Source organism: Melozone crissalis, unplaced genomic scaffold, assembly GCF_028551555.1.
Source record: "Melozone crissalis strain CALT ecotype California unplaced genomic scaffold, PUWL_Pcris_2 ptg000424l_1, whole genome shotgun sequence".
Taxonomy (NCBI): Eukaryota; Metazoa; Chordata; class Aves; order Passeriformes; family Passerellidae; genus Melozone; species Melozone crissalis.
In genome coordinates, this window is record NW_026536152.1 from 77,537 (window position 1) to 98,029 (window position 20,493).

At 56.8% G+C, this 20,493-nt stretch overlaps 1 protein-coding gene across 2 annotated transcripts in view; it reads left to right on the forward strand.

Annotated features, from left to right (window-relative positions):
• TMCC2 (transmembrane and coiled-coil domain family 2) overlaps positions 1-11,287 on the forward strand; it is a 37,313-nt gene extending 26,026 nt beyond the window's left edge. For both annotated transcript variants that reach the window (XM_054294967.1, XM_054294966.1), the window contains 3 exons: positions 6,857-7,794; positions 8,218-8,353; positions 9,987-11,287. In XM_054294967.1, coding sequence (XP_054150942.1) covers positions 6,857-7,794; positions 8,218-8,353; positions 9,987-10,298 — 1,386 coding nt within the window. In that variant the 3' untranslated portion in view covers positions 10,299-11,287. The remainder of the gene's footprint in view (positions 1-6,856; positions 7,795-8,217; positions 8,354-9,986) is intronic.
• Positions 11,288-20,493: the final 9,206 nt, after the last annotated feature.

The following is a 20,493-nucleotide window of genomic DNA, read 5'->3' on the forward strand; positions in this document are numbered from 1 at the left end:
ATTTCCAGGGAATCTTCGTTTCCCTGGGTGGAATTTCCAGGGAATCCGCGTTTCCCTGTGCCTGTGGGGATGGATGGGGACGAGGATTTTGGTGCCGTTGTGTTCTCCCTGTGGCAGAACGGGGTCAGTGCCACCCCCACTCTCCTGGGGTGACAGGGACAGACCCAGATCCTGGTTTAGGACACCTCGTGGTGCTGGCACGAGTGCCTCATTCCCGGTTTTTAACTCAGGCTCGAGTGCCTCATTCCCGGTTTTTAACTCAGGCTCCTTGCTCAATTTCAGTATTATTTTTTCCCGACTGTTTCCACTCGCGTTTTTCCTTTCTGGACGCCTCCCCCCGCCTTTCCCCGGCTCCTCTGTCCCTCTCGGTGACACAGCCGATGCCAGGAGCCCGTCCCGACCTCCTGCGTCAGGGCACGGCAGCGTATGGGGCTGGAGGCGTGTGAATATTCCGGCACGGGGATCCGGGGGGGGTTTGGCATTACAGCCCCGAGAGCTCGGGCTGGCGGAGCGCTGTAAACAGCTCGGGCAGATTTCCTGAGTCGGCAATCCCGGCGGAGCGAGCGCCTCGCCGTCCCTGTGCGCCGGGAACCGCGGGGAGCGCTCGGGGAACGGTACCGGGAGCGGCACCGGGAACCGCGGGGAGCGCTCCGGGAACGGTACCGGGAACGGTACCGGGAACAGCCCCGGGAGCGCGGGGAGTGCTCGGGGAACGTAACCGGGAACCGCGGGGAGCGCTCCGGGAACCGCGGGGAGAGCTCCGGAAACGGTACCGGGAGCGGCACCGGGAACCGCGGGGAGCGCTCCGGGAACCGCGGGGAGAGCTCCGGAAACGGTACCGGGAACGGTACCGGGAACAGCACCGGGAGCGCGGGGAGTGCTTGGGGAACGTAACCGGGAACCGCGGGGAGAGCTCCGGGAACGGTACCGGGAACAGCACCGGGAGCGCGGGGAGTGCTCGGGGAACGGAACCGGGAGCCGTGAGGAGCGCTCCGGGAACGGTACCGGGAACGGCACCAGGAACCGTGGGGAGCGCTCCGGGAACGGCACCGGGAGCGCTCCGGGAATAGCACCGGGAACTGCGGGAAGCGCTCCAGGAACGGTACCGAGAACGGCACCGGTAACGGCACCGGGAACGCGGGAAGCGCTCCGGGAACGGCACCGGGAACCGCGGGGAGCGCACCGGGGATGCGGGGCCAGCCCTAACGGGATCTACGAGAGGTTTCTCCTCCCTCCCCGCTGCTCCCCAAACCTCGCTGCCCCCCGCTGCTGCCCTCCCCAGCCGGCAATCCTGCCATGGCAGCGCTGCCAGCCTTGGGGACACCGCGGGGACACGCCAATTAGCCCCGGGGCAGCCCAGCCCTGCCCACCATGGAGGTAGGTCCTGGCACATTTTGGGGTTCGGGTAAAACGATGGGCAGAGAGACCCACGGGGGTTTTGGTGCCGCCGTTGCTCGGGGAATGAGAGCAGAGAGTGAAACCCCCCCAGCGCCATCAGTGCCGGGTGGGGAACTGCTGCAGCTGGAAGGCTGAACGCTAATCCCTGCATTATGTAAGGAAAATTATTGTCAGGCTGGTGGGGAATGGGTGCAGGGAGCTGCTGGCAGCCCGTGGTGCCCATCCAGGGGTGGCACAGGGTGGGCACAGGGCAGTGCCAGCCCCGGGCGCTGCTGGAGGGAGGGTGGGGATTGTGACTCAGGGCTCCTGCTGCTATTTTCAACACCTGGGCTGGCTCTGGTGGGAATAACAGCTCAGCTCGGGGAGGCACAGGGCTGGGAGCCCATGTGGGGACAGGGACAGGACACTCGGGGTGTCCCCAGTGACACTGGGCAGTGACCCTAGTGGGGACGGGGACAGGACACCCAGGGTGTCCCCAGTGACAGTGACCAGCTCAGGGGATGCTGTGCTGGAAAACTGCTCTGAGAAACGAAATAACTGCCCCAAATCCCCCTCCCCACATCCACCACACCCCTGCGTTTCTGTGCTGGCCGTGGCCTCTCCCTGGTGGCATTCCAGGGCCACCAAGTGTCCCTTGAGGCAGGTGACACTTGTGCGGGGGGAGCTGTCGGGTCAGGGCAGCAGCTCCTTGGATCTGCCCTGGATTTGGCAACACTTGTTCTGGTTTTTTCCTGCTGGAAGGTGCACATGGTTCCTTCCAGGTCCTTTCCTTGCTGGAAGGTGCTCATGGTCCCCATGTCCCGTGTGGGGACGGGGACAGGACACTCAGGGTGTCCCCAGTGACACCGCGCACGGCTCAGGGGATGCTGTGCTGGAAAACTGCTCTGAGAAACAAAATAACTGCCCCAAAATCCCCCTCCCCACATCCACCACACCCCTGCATTTGACCTCTCCCTGGTGGCATTCCAGGGCCACCAAGTGTCCCTTGAGGCAGGTGACACTTGTGCAGGGGAGCTGGTGGATCCAGGCAGCAGCTCCCCGGGTGTGCCCTGGATTTGGCAACACTTGTTCTGGTTTTTCCCTGCTGGAAGGTGCACATGGTTCCTTCCCAGGGCTGTTGTGTCCCTGGGATGGATTCCAGGCAGGAATCACAGCGATACTTTGTCGGGAAGGTCCTTGCTCGGGGTGGACACAGCCAGGGCTCATCCCCAGCACAGAAACCAGAACAGTTCAGGGGAGGTGTCAGCACCTCCAGAGCTCTGCTCTGAACTTTGCAATAATTGTGCAATTCCTTGGGAATGGGGTTAAAGCCAGGCATGGATGTGCTGGGACAGCCGTGACCCTCTCGGGGACACAGCCTCAAGCTGGGGTGACATCCCCAAGCTGAGGGGACAGCACTGAGCTGGGGGGACACAGCCTCAAGCTGGGTGACATTCCTGAGCTGGGGTGACATCCCTGACCTAGGGGACAAATCCCTGAGCTGAGGGGACAGGCCTGAGCTGGAGTGACAGCCCTGACCTAGGGGACACAGCCCCAAGCTGGGGTGACATCCCCGAGCTGAGGTGACATCCTCAAGCTGGGGTGACATCCCCAAACTGGGGGACAGCCCTTAGCTGGGGGGACAGCCTTGAGCTGTGGTGACAGCCCCAAACTGGGGTGACATCCCCAAATTGGGGGACAGCCCTGTGCTGGGGTGACATCCCTGAGCTGGAGTGACAGCCCTGACCTAGGGGACACAGCCCCAAACTGGGCTGGCATCCCTGAGTTGGGGTGACATTCTCCAACTGAGGTGACATCCCCGAGCTGGGGTGACATCCCGCTCTGAAGTGACATCCCTGAGCCTGGGGTGACATCCCCAAACTGGGATAACATCCCCAATCTGAGGTGACATCCCCAAATTGGGGTAACATCCCTGAGCCTGGGGTGACATCCCCAAACTGGGATAACATCCCCAATTTTAAGAAAATTGCCAAATCCAGCTGGGGTTGGCCTTTTGCTCCCATCTTGCTCCGTCCCTGCTGCAGTGAGCAGACAGGAAAAGCTTTGGGGTGAAGCTGAGATGAAATCCCAACACCCCCAGACTCCCAGCAGGACACAAAAAAACAGGGGAAAAATAAAAAAGGAGATGGAATAGAATCTGAGGTGACATCCCCAAATTGAGGTAACATCCCTGAGCCTGAGGTGACATCCCCAAACTGGGATAACATCCCCAATCTGAGGTGACATCCCCAAACTGGGGTAACATGCCTGAGCTGGGGTGACATCCCCAAGCTGGGGTGACATCCCTGAGCTGGGGTGACATCCCCACACTGAGGGGACATCCCCAGCTGTCCCTGTGCCCATCTCTCCCCATCCTGCAGCCCCATTACCCCAGCCCTGCGCACTGTGAGCGCTGTTTGTGCTCAGCCCGAGCCTTTTGCACATCCAGCCCTGCTGGGCTCAGCTCTGCTGCTCAGAACCATTGCCCTGCCCTGCTCCCGCATTCCTCCCTGCTCTGCCCTCCCAGCCTGGTGCAAAACAAGCTCTGCAAAGCAGGGTTTCCATCATCAGGATCAATTCCCTTTCATCCTGTGCCTGCCAGCGGGTTTGCTGCGCGTAGGGAAAGTGTGGCTGTTCCTAATCCCCCCCTTAAATCCCCTGCACAGTTGCTGGGATTTAGCAGGCAGGGCCTGTTAATGCTCCAGGGATCCACATTGGCTTGTTTTGGGGGGGTTGTTTTCAGAGCAATGCCCTGATTTGCCTTCCCCAGCGTGGCAGTGAGCAGGGTTTCACCCCAGAGCTGTTCCCTGCCCATCCCAGATGGAATCTCGTGGATAAATCATGGAATTCCAGAATGGTTTGGGTTGGGAGGGGCCATAAAACCCATCCAGTGCCACCCCTGCCATGGGCAGGGACTCCTTTCACCATCCAACCCAGCCTTGCACGCTTTTTGGGATTGGGGCAGCCACAGATTCCCTGGGAATTCCATCTCACCCCCCTCACAGGCAGGAATTCCAAAATTCCCATCTGAATTTCCAAAAATCCCGTCTGAATTTCCAAAAATCCCATGTAAATTTCCAAAAATGCCATGTAAATATCCAAAAATCTCATCTGAATTTCCAAAAATCCCATCTAAATTTCCAAAGATCCCGTCTGAATTTCCAAAATTCCCGTCAGAATTTCCAAAAATCCCATCTGAATTTCCTGAATTCCCATCTGAATTTCCAGAATTCCCATCTGAATTCCCATCTGAATTCCCATCTGAATTTCCAAAATTCCCATCTGAATTTCCAAAAATCCCATCTGAATTGCCAAAAATCCCATCTAAACCTCCCTTTTTTCCCCAATCCAAAAGATTGGCTTTACAGAGGGCAGCTCCCTGTTTGGAAACAGAATTTCAGCAACTTTCCCCCTCCCCTCCCCAGCGGGTGTTTCCCCTCTGGGATTTTCCAGAGCTGCCTTTTTCCTTTGCCACGGTCACTTTTTCCCTTTTTTGTCCAGAGAATTGCACATCTGGGCTAAAAGTCTGTTTCCTGCTGTTTCTAATTTCTGCCTGGTGATAAGAAACCAAAGTAAAAAAATACCCTCAGTGGAGGGCCCAGCCTAAAAATAGCCTGGGAGTGGGGTCTGAAAACCACAAGTTTGTTATGACTTCGTTTTTATTTTTATTTTTTAAAGAAAATTGCCAAATCCAGCTGGGGTTGGCCTTTTGCTCCCATCTTGCTCCATCCCTGCTGCAGTGAGCAGACAGGAAAAGCTTTGGGGTGAAGCTGAGATGAAATCCCAACACCCCCAGACTCCCAGCAGGACACAAAAAAACAGGGGGAAAAAAATAAAAAAGGAGATGGAATAGAATAACAGGAGGGTTCTGGCTTTTCCAAGCCCCTGCTCCAGATGGGATTGTTCCCAAGCAGCATCTTGAGAGAACATTGCTCCCTGTTCCCCCCTGCATTTCCTGGTGATAATAACACACTCCCAAGCAGTGATCCCGCAGCTTTATCCCTATTAAACGGTCACTCGGGGAAAGTGGGATGGAAATGAGAAATTATTCAGGTCTGCCAAGAGTATTTAACTTTCAAGCAGCTCTTAATTAGAAGCCAGGAGCCATTTACACAACCAGGGAGGTTTTTGCATAAGAATCTGCATATAAAACCCGGCAACTGGGAAGATTTAGGGTTTTATTTTATTTATTTTTTTTTCCCCCCAACTGGCCAAGCAGCACAGCCAGGTTGGAGAGCACGGGGCAGGGCCTGGGTTGCAGTCCAGGCTCTCCAAATGTGGCTTCAGGAGAGCGATTTCCTCTCTCCCAAAGCTCCAGTTTTGCCATCTGTAAAACGGAATTTTGGCATTTGTCCGACTTCCCTGCGGTGGCAGCTGGTGTTTGCAGGAGGAGCTTGGCGCTGCCACGTGAGGGAGCTTGGGGAGGCAGAGGAGTCCCTGCACCTGCAGCTCGGGGAGCTGGAGCTGTCCCCAGCCTCCCAAAAACTGGGATGAGGGTGGACAACTTTGGGGTGAAAGCAGGACTGAAATATCTCCAGGCTGCTCAATCTGGGCTGGTCTGGGGAGAGATTTGGGGACGAATCCTGGTTTTCCTCACTCCTTTTCCCTGCCTGGCTGGAGAAATCCTGTCTATGCTCCAGGTGAGGGTGGAAAGGCAGAGCCAGTGGCTGCTCCCTGTGAATTCCACTGGGAAAATCCAGCCCTGAACCCCAATTGGCTGCTGTGGTCTTTGACTGGTGTGTCCCTGGGATCAACTGGGATGTTCCTGGGATCAGCTGGGGTGTCCTTGGGATCAAGTGGGGTGTCCCTGGGGTCACCTGGTGTGGCCCTGGCATCAGCTGGTGTGTACCTGGAATCAACAGGGGTGTTCCTGGGATCACCTGGTGTGTCCCTGGGATTCTAACAGTGCTGGCAAATCTCCAACCAACCCCAAAACTCACCCAACCTCTCCAGTTAATTTTTATCTTGCCTCTTCCGTGCATCCCAAACCCATTTCTGGAGTTTCTCCTCCCTCCCTTGAGCATCTCCTTTTCCTTTTTCTTCCCCTCCAGCTGGACAAGGGCAACATGACCACCCTGAACCTGCCTGGGATCAACTTGGGTGTTAACTGGGATCAACTGGGGTGTTCCTGGGGTCACCTGGGATGTTTCTGGGATCAACTGGTTGTCCTTGGGATCAACTGGGGAGTTCCTGGAATCAACTGGGGTGTTCTTGGGTAACCTGGGGTGTTCCTGGAATCACCTGGGATGTTCCTGGGATCAACTGGAATGTTCCTGGGATCAGCTGGTGTGTCCCTGAGGATCAGCTGGTGTGTCCCTGGGATTCTAACAGTGCTGGCAAATCTCCAACCAACCCCAAAACTCCCCCAGCCTCTCCAGTTAATTATTTTGCCTCTTCTGTGCATCCCAAGCGTCCTCTCCCATTTCTGGAGTTTCTCCTCCCTCCCCTGAGCATTTCCTTCATTTTTCTCCCCCTCCAGCTGGACAAGGGCGACGTGACCACCCTGAACCTGCCGGCGGGCGCCGGGGGGCACGGTGACACCGACGGCCCCGTGTGCCTGGACGTGCCCGATGGCACCCCCGACCCTCAGCGCACCAAAGCCGCCATCGAGCACCTGCACCAGAAGATCCTCAAGATCACGGAGCAGATCAAGATCGAGCAGGAGGCGCGCGACGACAACGTGGCCGAGTACCTGAAGCTGGCCAACAACGCCGACAAGCAGCAGGCGTCGCGCATCAAGCAGGTGTTCGAGAAGAAGAACCAGAAGTCGGCGCAGACCATCGCGCAGCTGCACAAGAAGCTGGAGCACTACCACAAGAAGCTGAAGGAGATCGAGCAGAACGGCCCCAGCCGCCAGCCCAAGGATGTTTTCCGGGACATGCACCAAGGGCTGAAGGACGTGGGCGCCAACGTGCGCTCCAGCATCAGCGGCTTCAGCGGCGGCGTGGTGGAGGGCGTCAAGGGCGGCCTCTCGGGGCTCTCGCAGGCCACGCACACGGCCGTGGTGTCCAAGCCGCGCGAGTTCGCCAGCCTGATCCGCAACAAGTTCGGCAGCGCCGACAACATCGCGCACCTCAAGGACACGCTGGACGACGGGCACCCCGAGGAGGCCTCGCGCGCGCTGAGCGGCAGCGCCACGCTGGTGTCCAGCCCCAAGTACGGCAGCGATGACGAGTGCTCCAGCGCCACCTCGGGCTCTGCCGGCGGCAGCAACTCGGGGGCGGGCCCCGGCGGCTTGGGGAGCCCCAAGTCCAACACGCTGGACAGCCACCACAACAACTTCGACACCATCCTGGAGGAGCTGCGCGAGATCAAGGACAGCCAGTCGCACCTGGAGGACTCCATGGAGGACCTGAAGGCGCAGCTGCAGAGGGATTACACCTACATGACCCAGTGCTTGCAGGAGGAGCGATACAGGTAGGGCTGGAGGTGTCACCCATGGTGGCTCTTTGGGGACCACAAGCTGCCAAGAGACACGGGGAGCTGCAGCTCTCCTCACTGCCAGATGATCTTGAGAGGTTTTCCCACTACTAGGGGAGGGTGGGATGGGGTGGAGGACTCCATGGAGGACCTGAAGGCGCAGCTGCAGAGGGATTACACCTACATGACCCAGTGCTTGCAGGAGGAGTGATACAGGCAGGGGAGGTGTCACCCGTGGTGGCTCTTTGGGGACCACCACCTGCCCTTCTAACCAAGATACATGGGGACCTGCAGCCCTCCTCACTTCCAGATGATCTTGAGATGTTTTCCCACAACCAGAGGAGGGTGGCAGGATCTGGGTGGTGTCCCCAGTGTCAGGGACATCTCAGGGACGTGTCCCAGCCCCGCTGCCCTGCGCAGGTACGAGCGCCTGGAGGAGCAGCTGAACGACCTGACGGAGCTGCACCAGAACGAGATGACCAACCTGAAGCAGGAGCTGGCCAGCATGGAGGAGAAGGTGGCCTACCAGTCCTACGAGAGGGCTCGGGACATCCAGGTAGGGCTGTGGGAGGGCTCAGCCCCCTCTGCTGCCCCCAGGCAGGGGTGAGGGGCAGAGCCTGGGCTGGGAAGGAGGGTGGGGCAGTGGGATCCCTTCCCCAGCACCCTCCAGGTGAGGCTCTCCCTGTGCTGCTGTCACGGCAAGGGGAAGGTGGCTAAGCCATGTCCCCAAAAACAGGGAATCCCAGACTGGCGTGGGCTGGAAGGAACATTAAAAATCACCCGTGGCAGGGCAGGGACACCTTCTGCTGTCACAGAGAGGGGGCAGCCACAGCTTCTCTGGGAATTCCATCCCGCGTCCTCCCCACCTTCACAGGGAGGAATCTCCTCTGTCCCTGCGCTCCATCCCGCCTTGTCCTGTCACAGCACCAAACAGCGAGTCCCCTGTGTGTGACCACGGGCTGTGACAAGCCGCACATGGGCCATCCCCCAGCAGAAACCAGAACAAAACCCCCCAACAGCAGCAGCAAAACCCCCAAATCCCTCAGGGGACATCCCTGGAGCCGCTGCCACCACTGTCCCCTGTGGTGGTGTTCACAGGGGTCCCAGGATGAGGGAACAGATGAGGATCTGACTCCATGTTTCAGAAGGCTGATTTATTTTTTAATTATATATATTATATTAAAAATATATTTATATAATATTTTTAAAATATTTATTGTAGTAACATATAATATGTAATAATACATATTACATATAATAATATATAATAATATGTAATATATATTCATATATAATAATATACAATAATATACATTAATATATTATATCTAAAATAATGTATCTACTAATATATAAATATTATATATTTCATATATATTATAGATAATATATTTATATAATATAAAATATTTACTAAAAAAATAGAAGAAATTATTTCATCAGAAGGCTTGCAAGGAAAGGAAAAAGAAGGAATGAATAACAAAATCTCCTGATTCTCAGAGAGTCCAAGCCAGCTGACTGTGATTGGCCATTAATTAGAAACAACCCCATGAGACCAATCACAGATGCACCTGTTGCATCCCACAGCAGCAGATAACCAATGTTTACATTTTGTTCCTGAGGCCTCTCAGGAGGAAAAATCCTAAGAAAATGATTTTTTAGAAAATATGTATACAGTATAGTACATAGTACAGTACATGCCTGGAGCCCCTGCCATTGCTGTCCCCTGGCAGGAGGCCTCAGGGGGGACATCCCTGGAGCTTCTGTCCCCGTTGTCCCCTGGCAGGAGGCCGCAGGGACACCCCTGGAGCTGCTGCCACCACTGTCCCCTGGCAGGAGGCCTCAGGGACACCCCTGGAGCCTCTGTCCCCGTTGTCCCCTGGCAGGAGGCCTCAGGGGGAACATCCCTGGAACTGCTGCCATTGCTGTCCCCTGGCAGGAGGCCTCAGGGACACCCCTGGAGCCTCTGTCCCCGTTGTCCCCTGGCAGGAGGCCTCAGGGACACCCCTGGAGCCTCTGTCCCCGTTGTCCCCTGGCAGGAGGCCTCAGGGACACCCCTGGAGCCTCTGTCCCCGTTGTCCCCTGGCAGGAGGCCTCAGGGACACCCCTGGAGCCTCTGTCCCCGTTGTCCCCTGGCAGGAGGCCTCAGGGACACCCCTGGAGCCTCTGTCCCCGTTGTCCCCTGGCAGGAGGCCGTGGAGTCGTGCCTGACGCGGGTGACCAAGCTGGAGCTGCAGCAGCAGCAGCAGCAGGTGGTGCAGCTGGAAGGGGTGGAGAACGCCAACGCCCGGGCCCTGCTGGGCAAGTTCATCAACGTCATCCTGGCCCTGATGGCCGTGCTGCTCGTCTTCGTCTCCACCATCGCCAACTTCATCACGCCGCTCATGAAGACCCGCATGCGCATCCTCAGCACCGCCCTGCTCGTCCTCTTCCTCTTCTTCCTCTGGAAGCACTGGGACTCCATCAGCTACTTGCTGGAGCACGTGCTGCTCCCCAGCTGATCCCACAGCCCCCGGGGAGTTTTGGTTTCCCGACGAGGAGAGGGACACAAAGGGGGTGAGGGTCCGGAGCCTTCTCCGTGCTCGGCTCAGCTGCAGCCCCTCCACGGCAGCCTCTTGGATCTGGGATCCTTCTGGGATGTTTGGGAAGGGTGGGGTGGGGAGCAAGGAGGAGTTTTGGAAGGCACCAGCGATTTCTGGCTTTTTCTAAAGGGTTTTGGGTGGTTTTTTTCGGGTGGTTTTTTGAAGGTCGTGCTGAAGTCCCCAAGAAGGAGATCATCTCCAGGGGTCTTCAGTTGGTGGGAAGGATTGAGCTGGACCAAAGCTGGCTCTGGGAGAACTTCCAGCAGGGAGAAGAGAGGGGTTCACTGGGGCAGGAGTTTCCCTTTCAGGCAGGAGTTTCCCTTTCAGGCAAAAAAGTGGCATTTTCCCCTTTGGAAAACGCCAAAAGCGGATTTTCCCCTTGGTGGCAAAAAGTCCTGGGACGGAGCCAAAGCAAAGCAGGTGGAGATGGAGGCAGCAGGGCCACGATAGACGGACACAGCAGGACACACGGGTGCCACCAGCCTGCGGCCACAGCGCGGGGCTGTGACACCGCCCGCTGTCCCCAATGTCGCCGCTGTCCCCGCAGGGCTGGGCACGGCCAGCAGCGGCACAAACCACACCCCCGCGCTGGCTCCATCCCCTGACCTCCCAGCTCTGTGGCTTTAGTCGATCCGATCTCTTCAGGGACTCGTCCAGCCTCTGCCCCGTGTCGTGTGTGCGTGTGCGTGTGTGCGGTTTTTAATTTAATTCAATTCCAGACTCTGTTTCCATTTGTGAATCGAAGCTGGTGGGGTGGGGCAGGGCGAGCAGGGGCGGCCGCTGCCCTCCAGCCCCACCCCGGAGCACAGCATGCTGTCTCGAATGGTTCTTAAATTATTTCATACCTATATATTTATGTAATATATCTATACACACACATATATATATAAATATATATATATAAAATACCTGCACACTCAGGGCCTCCTCTGGTGCAAACAGCAGCTGCTCCACTCGCTTTGAAACCCTCAACCACTCGGCCTCAGGTGCGAATTGGGCCCTGGACATTTCCAGTGGTGATTCCCAGGACATTTGGGTGGGTTGAGGGTCCCTCTGTCACCTCCCCAGTGCTCCCAGGGCCGAGCCAGCCCTGCTGTGGCCTCACATCGGGGAGGGGATAAAGGTTTGATATCAAAGGGATATCAAAGAATCAAAGGGGATTCTCCGGGAAGGGGATGCTCTGAGAAAGGGATTGTGCGGGAAGGGAATGTTCCGGGAAGGGGATGTTCTGGGAAGGGGATTATCGGGGAAGGGAATGCTCTGGGAAGAGAATTCTCTGAGAAGGGGATTCTCTGGGATGGGGATACTCTGAGAAGGGGATTCCGCGGGAAAGGGATGTTCCGGGAAGGGAATGCTCCGGGAAGGGGATGCTCTGAGAAAGGGATTATCGGGGAAGGGAACGCTCCGGGAAGGGGATGTTCCGGGACTGGGATTCTCTGGGATGGAAATGTTCCGGGAATGGAGCTCTCCGGGAAGGGAATTCTCCGGGATGGGAATGCGGCTCCACGGCCGCAGGGGGGCCCTCTGTCCCCGCCGCAGATCCCGGAGCCGCTCCGGAGCGCTTTCCCGTAAGGCCGGGCAGGGACAGGGGCCCGGCCCATGGTGGGGTCACTCACCCCAATTAGCGCATTAACCCCTTCCTGCCCATCAGCGATCGTGACGGCACAGGATGGTTTGGGTTGGAAGGGACCTTAAAGCCCATCCAGAGGCACCAGGGACACCTTCTGCTACCCCAGGCTGCTCCATTCCCCCTAACCTGGCTTTGAACACTCCCCTGGGGGTGGCTCTTCTCTGGGAAATCCATTCCGGGGCCTCACCACCCTCCCAAAATCCCATCTGAGCCGACCCTCTCCAGTTAAACTGTTCGTGCTGCCCCACCGTCGCCGTGGGGTGAAGATTTCTGTGAGCCCTGCCACCCCCCTCGCCGCCTGTGACACTTGGGGACATTCCCTGCCCAGCCCCCGTGACCTCGGTGGCAGCAGCCAGAGGAGGCCCCAGCGTTGGGGGGATCCCAGATCCCATCCCAGTGGGAATTTTGGCATCTCTCACTCATGGCCCTGCTGTCCCCATGTCCGGCTGTCCCCTCGAGGAGTGACCTCCCTGGAGCCCCCTGTCATGGGTGAGGGGAGGTCACTCCTGTCCTGAGCTGGCACAGGGGCCACTGTCACCATGCCATGGCCAGCTGCCCTGCACAGGGAGCTCTGGTGACACCAACGGGCACAATTCCTCCATCCTTCTGGGGATGGAGGATGCCAAAATCCCACCCTGTGCATCCCTGGAATGAGCTCAAATATCCAAAATTCCCATTTCTCCTCAGGAACACAAATATCAGGGTTAAATTTCTGGAGTTGAAAACACCAACATAGAAAAAGAGATGCTGGAATATCCTGAGCTGGAAGAACCCTCCAGGATGGGACTGTGCAGAACAATCCCAAAATCCCACCCTGCACATCCCTGAGAGCGTTTCCCAAACATTCCTGGAGCTCTGGAAGGTTTGGAACAGCGACCATTCCCTGGTCAGGGGGACAATTCCCACAAGACAGGGACATTTCCTGCATGGCAGGGACAATTCCCACAAGACAGGGACAATTCCCACACGGCAGGGACAATTGCATGGCAGGGACAATTGCATGGCAGGGACAGTTCCCTGGCAGGGACAATTCCCTGGCAGGGACAATTCCCACACGGCAGGGACAATTCCCTGGCAGGGACAATTCCTGCATGGCAGGGACAATTCCCACGTGGCAGGGACAATTCCCACAAAACAGGGACAATTCCCACACGGCAGGGACAATTGCATGGCAGGGACAATTCCCTGGCAGGGACAATTCCCTCATGGCAGGGACAATTCCCACACGGCAGGGACAATTCCTGCCTGGCAGGGACAATTCCCACACGGCAGGGACAATTGCATGGCAGGGACAATTCCTGCACGGCAGGGACAATTCCCTCATGGCAGGGACAGTTCCCTGGCAGGGACAATTCCTGCCTGGCAGGGACAATTCCCACATGGCAGGAACAATTCCCACAAGACAGGGACAATTCCCTCATGGCAGGGACAATTGCACGGCAGGGAAAATTCCATGGCAGGGACAATTCCTGCATGGCAGTGACAATTCCTGCACGGCAGGGACAATTCCCTCATGGCAGGGACAATTCCCTGGCAGGGACAATTCCCTGGCAGGGACAATTCCCTGGCAGTGACAATTCTCGCATGGCAGGGACAATTCCCACGTGGCAGGGACAATTCCCTGGCAGGGACAATTCCCGAATGGCAGGGACAATTCCCACAAGACAGGGACAATTCCCTCATGGCAGGGACAGTTCCCTGGCAGTGACAATTCCCGAATGGCAGGGACAATTCCCTCATGGCAGGGACAATTACATGGCAGGGACAATTCCCTGGCAGTGACAATTCCCGAATGGCAGGGACAATTGCATGGCAGGGACAATTCCCGCATGGCAGGGACAATTCCCTGGCAGGGACAATTCCTGCTTTTCAGTGACAATTCCCGCATGGCAGGGACAATTGCATGGCAGGGACAATTCCCGCATGGCAGGGACAATTCCCTGGCAGGGACAATTCCTGCTTTTCAGTGACAATTCCCGCATGGCAGGGACCATTCCCGCACGGCATGCGCGGCTCGGGGCTCCCTGAGGACTCGCCTTGTCCCGGCGGGGTCAGGGGGGGCTCACAAGGGCCCCCTTTGTGCGGGAGAGGTGAAGCTTTGACGTCAGCCCGGCAGGAATTCCTTAATTCCATTCAGCCCTCCCTGCTCCCCCGCCGCTAATTGCTGCGCTTTATGTAAGAGCCGCAGCTGCGCTCCCGGGCACACGGAATGTCCCCAAGGGACACGGGGACACTCGTGTGTGACCGTGTTCACAGGGGCTCTTGGATGAGGGAAAGACGGGGATCTGACTCCGTGGTTCAGAAAGCTTGATTTATTATTTTATGATATATATTACATTAAAACTATACTGAAAGAATAGAAGAAAAGGTTTCATCACAAGGCTGGCTAAGAATAGAAAAGAAAGAATGATAAAAGTTTGTGACTTGGGCTCTGTGTCCGAGCCAGCTGACTGTGATTGGCCATTAATTACAAACACCCACATGAGACCAATCACAGACGCACCTGTTGCATTCCACAGCAGCAGATAACCATTGTTCACATTTTGTTCCTGAGGCCTCGCAGCTCCTCAGGAGGAAGAATCCTAAGGAAAGGATTTTCCATAAAAGTTGTCTGTGACACTCGTGGGGCTGCGATTCAGCCGCCCCTTGGTGTGGCACACGCAGAGATTGGGGCACCCAGCAGGGACAGAGCTCGTGGGGACATCGGGGACAGCCTGGCACGGCAGGATGTCCCTGTGTCCCTGTTTGGGGCTGGTTTGCCACATCCCAAGGGCGCTCCGGGGTGCCCAGGTCCTGCAGGGTGAGGACAGCGCTGTCCCTGTCCCGTGTCACCACAGGAAGTAAGAATCAAAAATTGGGTCAGTGTCTCAGTAACACAAACTCTGAGGTTGATGTTTGATAATTGCAGCCCCAAGATGTGCAGGATGTCTCTGCTTCAGCCCAAAGAATGAGTCTGGACTCTTCACTTTTCAGTCTTGAGGTTCTTTATTAATTCTTATCTATAAAATTTTCTTTTTGCCCAGCCGAGATCTGCTCTGCAGGGCAGCCACAGCCACTCTGTGTTGTCCTTTTATACTACAAACTACATATACCATATTTACTCTTAATTCCCAATACCTATCACCTGTGTTAGACAGTGCACTTCTATTGTAAATATAACACATTTATAATTACTTTCCAATACCCATCAGCTATGTTAAACAGTGAGCTTCTGTTCTAAATATAATATTGTTTGCAATTACTCTCTAATACCCATCACCTATGTTAGACAGTGCACTTCTACTCTAAACCAATCCCAAAGTGCCAACATCACTGCAGAAAATGGAGAACAAGAAAAAGAAGAAAGGCTGGACACGCCCAAGTTCCTCCATCTTGTCCCCATAAGCCCCATACCAAAAATCTACATTTTCACTTTTTATACTACAAACTATGTATAACATATTTACACTTAATTCCCAATACCTATCACCTATGTTAGACAGTGCACTTCTATTGTAAATATAACATATTTACAATTACTTTCTAATACCCATCACCTATGTTAGACAGTGCACTTCTACTCTAAACCAGTCCCAAAGTGCCAACATCACTGCAGAAAATGGAGAACAAGAAAAAGAAGAAAGGCTGGACATGCCCAAGTTCCTCCATCTTGTCCCCATAACCCCCATACCAAAAATCCTAAAATCTACATTTTCACCCTGCGATCATTTTATTATTACACTATTCAAACCTGTGTGGCTTTCATGTCCTCATACAAAGCTGGTAACTGCTCCAGGGGTCAAAATCAAATCCCCAGGTGCTCTGGGCTGTGTGCCCGGGGTCTGGGGTCCTCGGTAACTCTGGACACCCGGAGGGATGCACTGAGTTCTGACAACAGACAAAGCCAGGCTCTGGTTTCTCTCTGGTGTTGTGTTCCTCTTTCCAGCTGCACGATAAAATAATGAAATTATGTCCCTGCTGCCGGTGTGACCCCCAAAATGTCCCCGTGCTGTCCCCCTGGCGATGTCCCTGGAACAGGAGGGACCCAGAGGAGCTCACTGAGGGGCACCGGGCCCCTCACCCCACGCTGGGCAGCGTTGCCGAGGAGGAGGAGGATGAGGATGAAGGGGTTGGGGATGTTGGCACCACGGCTGGGCACACGGCGGTCCCCGCTGTCCCCTCCCTGCCCGGCGGCGTGGCCGAGCTCAGCCCGTGAGAGGCAGAGCTGCTCCAAGGGCGGCATTGCTCGCATTCCTGCGCTGTCTCCGGGGGAATCGGGGCCGTTCCACGTGGGAAACGCTCCCTGCCCTGCGGCTCGGCGCCTGCAGGAGACATTTCCGAGCGGAAAAGCTCAAAGCGGCCAGAGAGACAGCGCTGGGGCTCACCTGGAGCGGCCGGGGACACCAGGCAGGTGCCAGGGCCACCGTGAGCGGTGCCAGGGACACCGTGAGCAGTGCCAGGGACACCAGGCAGGTGCCAGGGCCTCCGTGAGCAGTGCCAGGGCCACCGTGAGCAGTGCCAGGGACACCGTGAGCAGTGCCAGGGACACCAGGCAGGTGCCAGGGCCTCCGTGAGCAGTGCCAGGGCCACCGTGAGCAGTGCCAGGGACACCAGGCAGGTGCCAGGGACACCGTGAGCAGTGCCAGGGCCACCGTGAGCAGTGCCAGGGACACCAGGCAGGTGCCAGGGCCACCGTGAGCAGTGCCAGGGACACCAGGCAGGTGCCAGGGACACCATGGCAGGTGCCAGGGACACCGTGAGCAGTGCCAGTGCCACCGTGAGCAGTGCCAGTGTCACCACGGTTTGTGCCTGTGCCACCATGGTCAGTGTTTGGGCTACAGTGAGCCCTCCCCATGCTGCTGTGACCAGTGACAGGGCCACCATGGCAGGTGTCAGTGCCAGTGACACCAAAGTCAGTGCCTGTGCCGCTGTGGGCCATCTCCATGTCACTGTGGCCACCACAACTGGTGCCAATGCTCAATGCCAGTGCCACCACTGTCAGTGCCTGTGCCACTGTGGGCCATCCTCATGTCACTCTGACCAGTGCCAATGCCACCATGATCAGTGCCTGTGCCACTGTGGGCCATCCTCATGTCACTCTGACCAGCGCCAGTGCCACCATGGCAGGTTGCAAATGTCCCTATAGCAAGTGCCAATGCCACCATGACCAGCGCCACCATGGTTGGTGCCTGTGCCACCACGGCCAGTGCCTGTGCCACTGTACCACCCCCATTTCACTGTGACCAGTGCCACCACAGTGCCATTTTCACGTTTTGCTGTGACCAGTGTCAGTGCCACCGTGGCCAGTGCCTGTGCCACTGCAGGCCACCCCCATGTCACTGTGACCAGTGCCAGTGCCACCGTGGCCGCTGTGACCCCACTGTGACCAGTGCCACCCCCACAGGGTGACCAGCAGCCCCGAGCTCACCCCCAGCACGAGCCCCACTCGTGGCCAATCCCATCCTTTAATTACAGCTTTAAAAACAAATCCTCGCCTGGCTTTGCAAGGCGGGGGGGGGGGGGGAAAGCTCGTGGAGGAAAATGAGGAGGAATTTAATTAAGGGCAGTGCCGGGAATGTCTGTCCCACAATAAAGATAAGGACGATCAATTGCTGCTTCCCGCGATCAAAGCCGGGGCTGGAGGGGAAGCCGGGCTGCGAAGGAGGGGGAGGCAGCGAGGGGAGGGTGAAAGAGAAAAGCAGCAGAGACACAGGGAGATAAGTTGAGAGAAATCATTGATGTGATCACGGGGCTCCCCGAGGGCTGGGGGGGACTCACGGGGGGGATGGAGGTTGCCAAAATCCCAAACTGTGCATCCCTGGGATGAGCTCAAATATCCAAACTTCCCATTTCTCCTCAGGAGTGCAAATATCAGGGTTAAGGTTCTGGAGTTGGAAACACCAAGAGAGAAAAAGACAGATGATAGAATATCCTGAGCTGGAAGAACCCACCAGGATCACTGATCCAGCTCCCAGCCCTGCACACAACAATCCCAAAATCCCACCCTGAGCATCCCTGAGATGAGCTCAAATACCCCAGCTCAAATACCCCAACTTCTCCTGGGAAGGCAGAGTTAAGTTTCTGGCATTGAAAACACCAAGATAGAAAAAAGAGAGATGCTGGAGTATCCTGAGCTGGAAGAACCCACCAGGTTCTTCTGCACAGAACAATCCCAAAATCCCACCCTGTGCATCCCTGAGAGCATTTCCCAAACATTCCTGGAGCTCTGGAAGGTTTGGAACAGCGACCATTCCCTGAGGAGCCTTTTCAGTGCCTCTGCAGGAGGAACCTTTCCGTAAAACCCACCCTGGTCCAACTCCAGCCCTTCCCGGGTCCTGTCACTGCCACAGCGAGCAGAGATCCCATCTGTCCCTCCAATCTCTCCGTGCCCACCTCAGCACAGAGCCCTGCACCTCTCAGGGCCGGGAATGCCGGGTGAGGTGGCTGTTCCATGGGAATAACGCCCCGCTGGAACAGTGACCTCTGTGGGAAGAACCTTTCCCTATAACCCACCCTGGCCCAGCTCCAGCCCTTCCCGGGTCCTGTCACTGTCGCAGCGAGCATCTGTCCCTCCGTGCACAGAACAATCCCAAAATCCCACCCTGAGCATCCCTGACAGCGTTTGCCGAGTGGGATGTCTGTTCCATGGGAATAACGGCGACCCCATCTCCCCGAGGCCCCGGGGCTGCTCCCCCAGGCCGGGTGGGTTCAGATCCCGCTGGGAATTCCCTGCAGCGCTCTGGGAACCGGGCAGGGCTCCGGCCGCGCCCGCGTTGGCAGCCGGGGGAAGCGGTTGAGCCGGCTGGGGCTGCCAGGCTGGCACGGGGACAGCTGCTGGGTGTGCCACCTGTGCCCTGCCCGGCCGGGGGCAGCCCCGCCGGCATCCCGGGGCTGCTTTGCGCGCGTGGGAAGGGCTTGGGAAGGGAGCGGGGCGTTATTCCCATGGAACAGCCGGCATTCCCATCCCACCGGCATTCCTGGGCTTGAGAGGTGCAGGGCTCCGTGCTGAGGTGGACACGGAGAGATTGGAGGGACAGATGGGATCTCTGCTCGCTGTGGCAGTGACAGGACCCGGGAAGGGATGGAGTTGGACCAGGGTGGGTTTTAGGGAAAGGTTCTTCCCACAGAGGTGGTGCTGGAAAGGCTCCTCAGGGAATGGTCACTGTCCCAAAGCCTCCAGAGCTCCAGGAATGTTTGGAAAATGCTCTCAGAGATGCCAGGGTGGGATTTGGGGATTGTTCTGTGCACAGAGGGACAGATGGGATCTCTGCTCGCTGTGGCAGTGACAGGACCCGGGAAGGGCTGGAGTTGGCCCAGGGTGGGTTTTAGGGAAAGGTTCTTCCCACAGAGGTGGCACTGGAAAGGCTCCTCAGGGAATGGTCACTGTTCCAAACCTTCCAGAGCTCCAGGAATGTTTGGGAAACGCTCTCAGGGATGCTCAGGGTGGGATTTTGGGATTGTTCTGCGCTGGGCTGGGAGCTGGATCAGTGATCCTGGTGGGTTCTTCCAGCTCAGGATATTCCAGCATCTCTCCTTTTCTGTCTTGGTGTTTCCAGCTGTGAGTGCTCAGGCGCCTGGAGGTGCCTCACGGGATGGTCAGGAGTGCCAGGTGGGCCTGGCTGGGTACCAACATCCCAAGTTCAGGATCCACCAGGCCCAGCCCTTTCCAGAAACCTGTCTGGCTGCTGCTCTGCGTTCCCAGGCAGGCAGATCAGCTGGGAAAGCCGCCCTGGCCTGCAGCTCCCTTCCCATGTGAGACACTGCCATGGCCATGGAGGTGCCCGATGAGGCAGAAGCGGCTCTGGGCAGAAGGTTCTGGAACATTCTGCCCATCCTGAGCAGGCTGGCAGCAGCCCTGTGCCCACCCTGGGCAGCCCCAGATGGGGGGGTCACAGTGTTGGGGTCCCCTTGGGTTTCACTGCACACGGGGCCCTGGGGGTGCCAGCCTGGGCAGCGTGGAGATGGCATCAGGGTGATGGCATGGTGGAGATGGCATGGTGGTGATGGCATGGTGGAGTTGCCATCATGGTGATGTCATCATGATGATGCCATTGTGGTGATGTCATCATGGTGACACCATCGTGGACATGCCATCATGGACATGCCATCCATGGCATGGAAATGCCATGGCAGAGATGCCATGGTGGTGATGCCATGGCAGAGATGTCATTGTAGTAATGTCATCATGGTGATGCCATGGTGGTGATGCCATGGCGGTGAAGCCATCACAATGATCCATTGCATGGCCTTGATGGCATCATGGTGACAACATTGTGGAGATGCCATCACGGAGATCCCATCATGAAGATGCCATGGTGATGACACCATCAGGGTGATGCCATGGCAGGGACAGCTTCATGGTGATGTCATCATGGTGATGCCATCATGGTGATCCCATCATGGAGATGCCATTGTGGTGGTGCCATGATGGTGATGCCGTCACGGTAATGCCATCACGGAGATGCCATGGCAGTGATGCCATCACAATGACGCCATTGCAGTGAC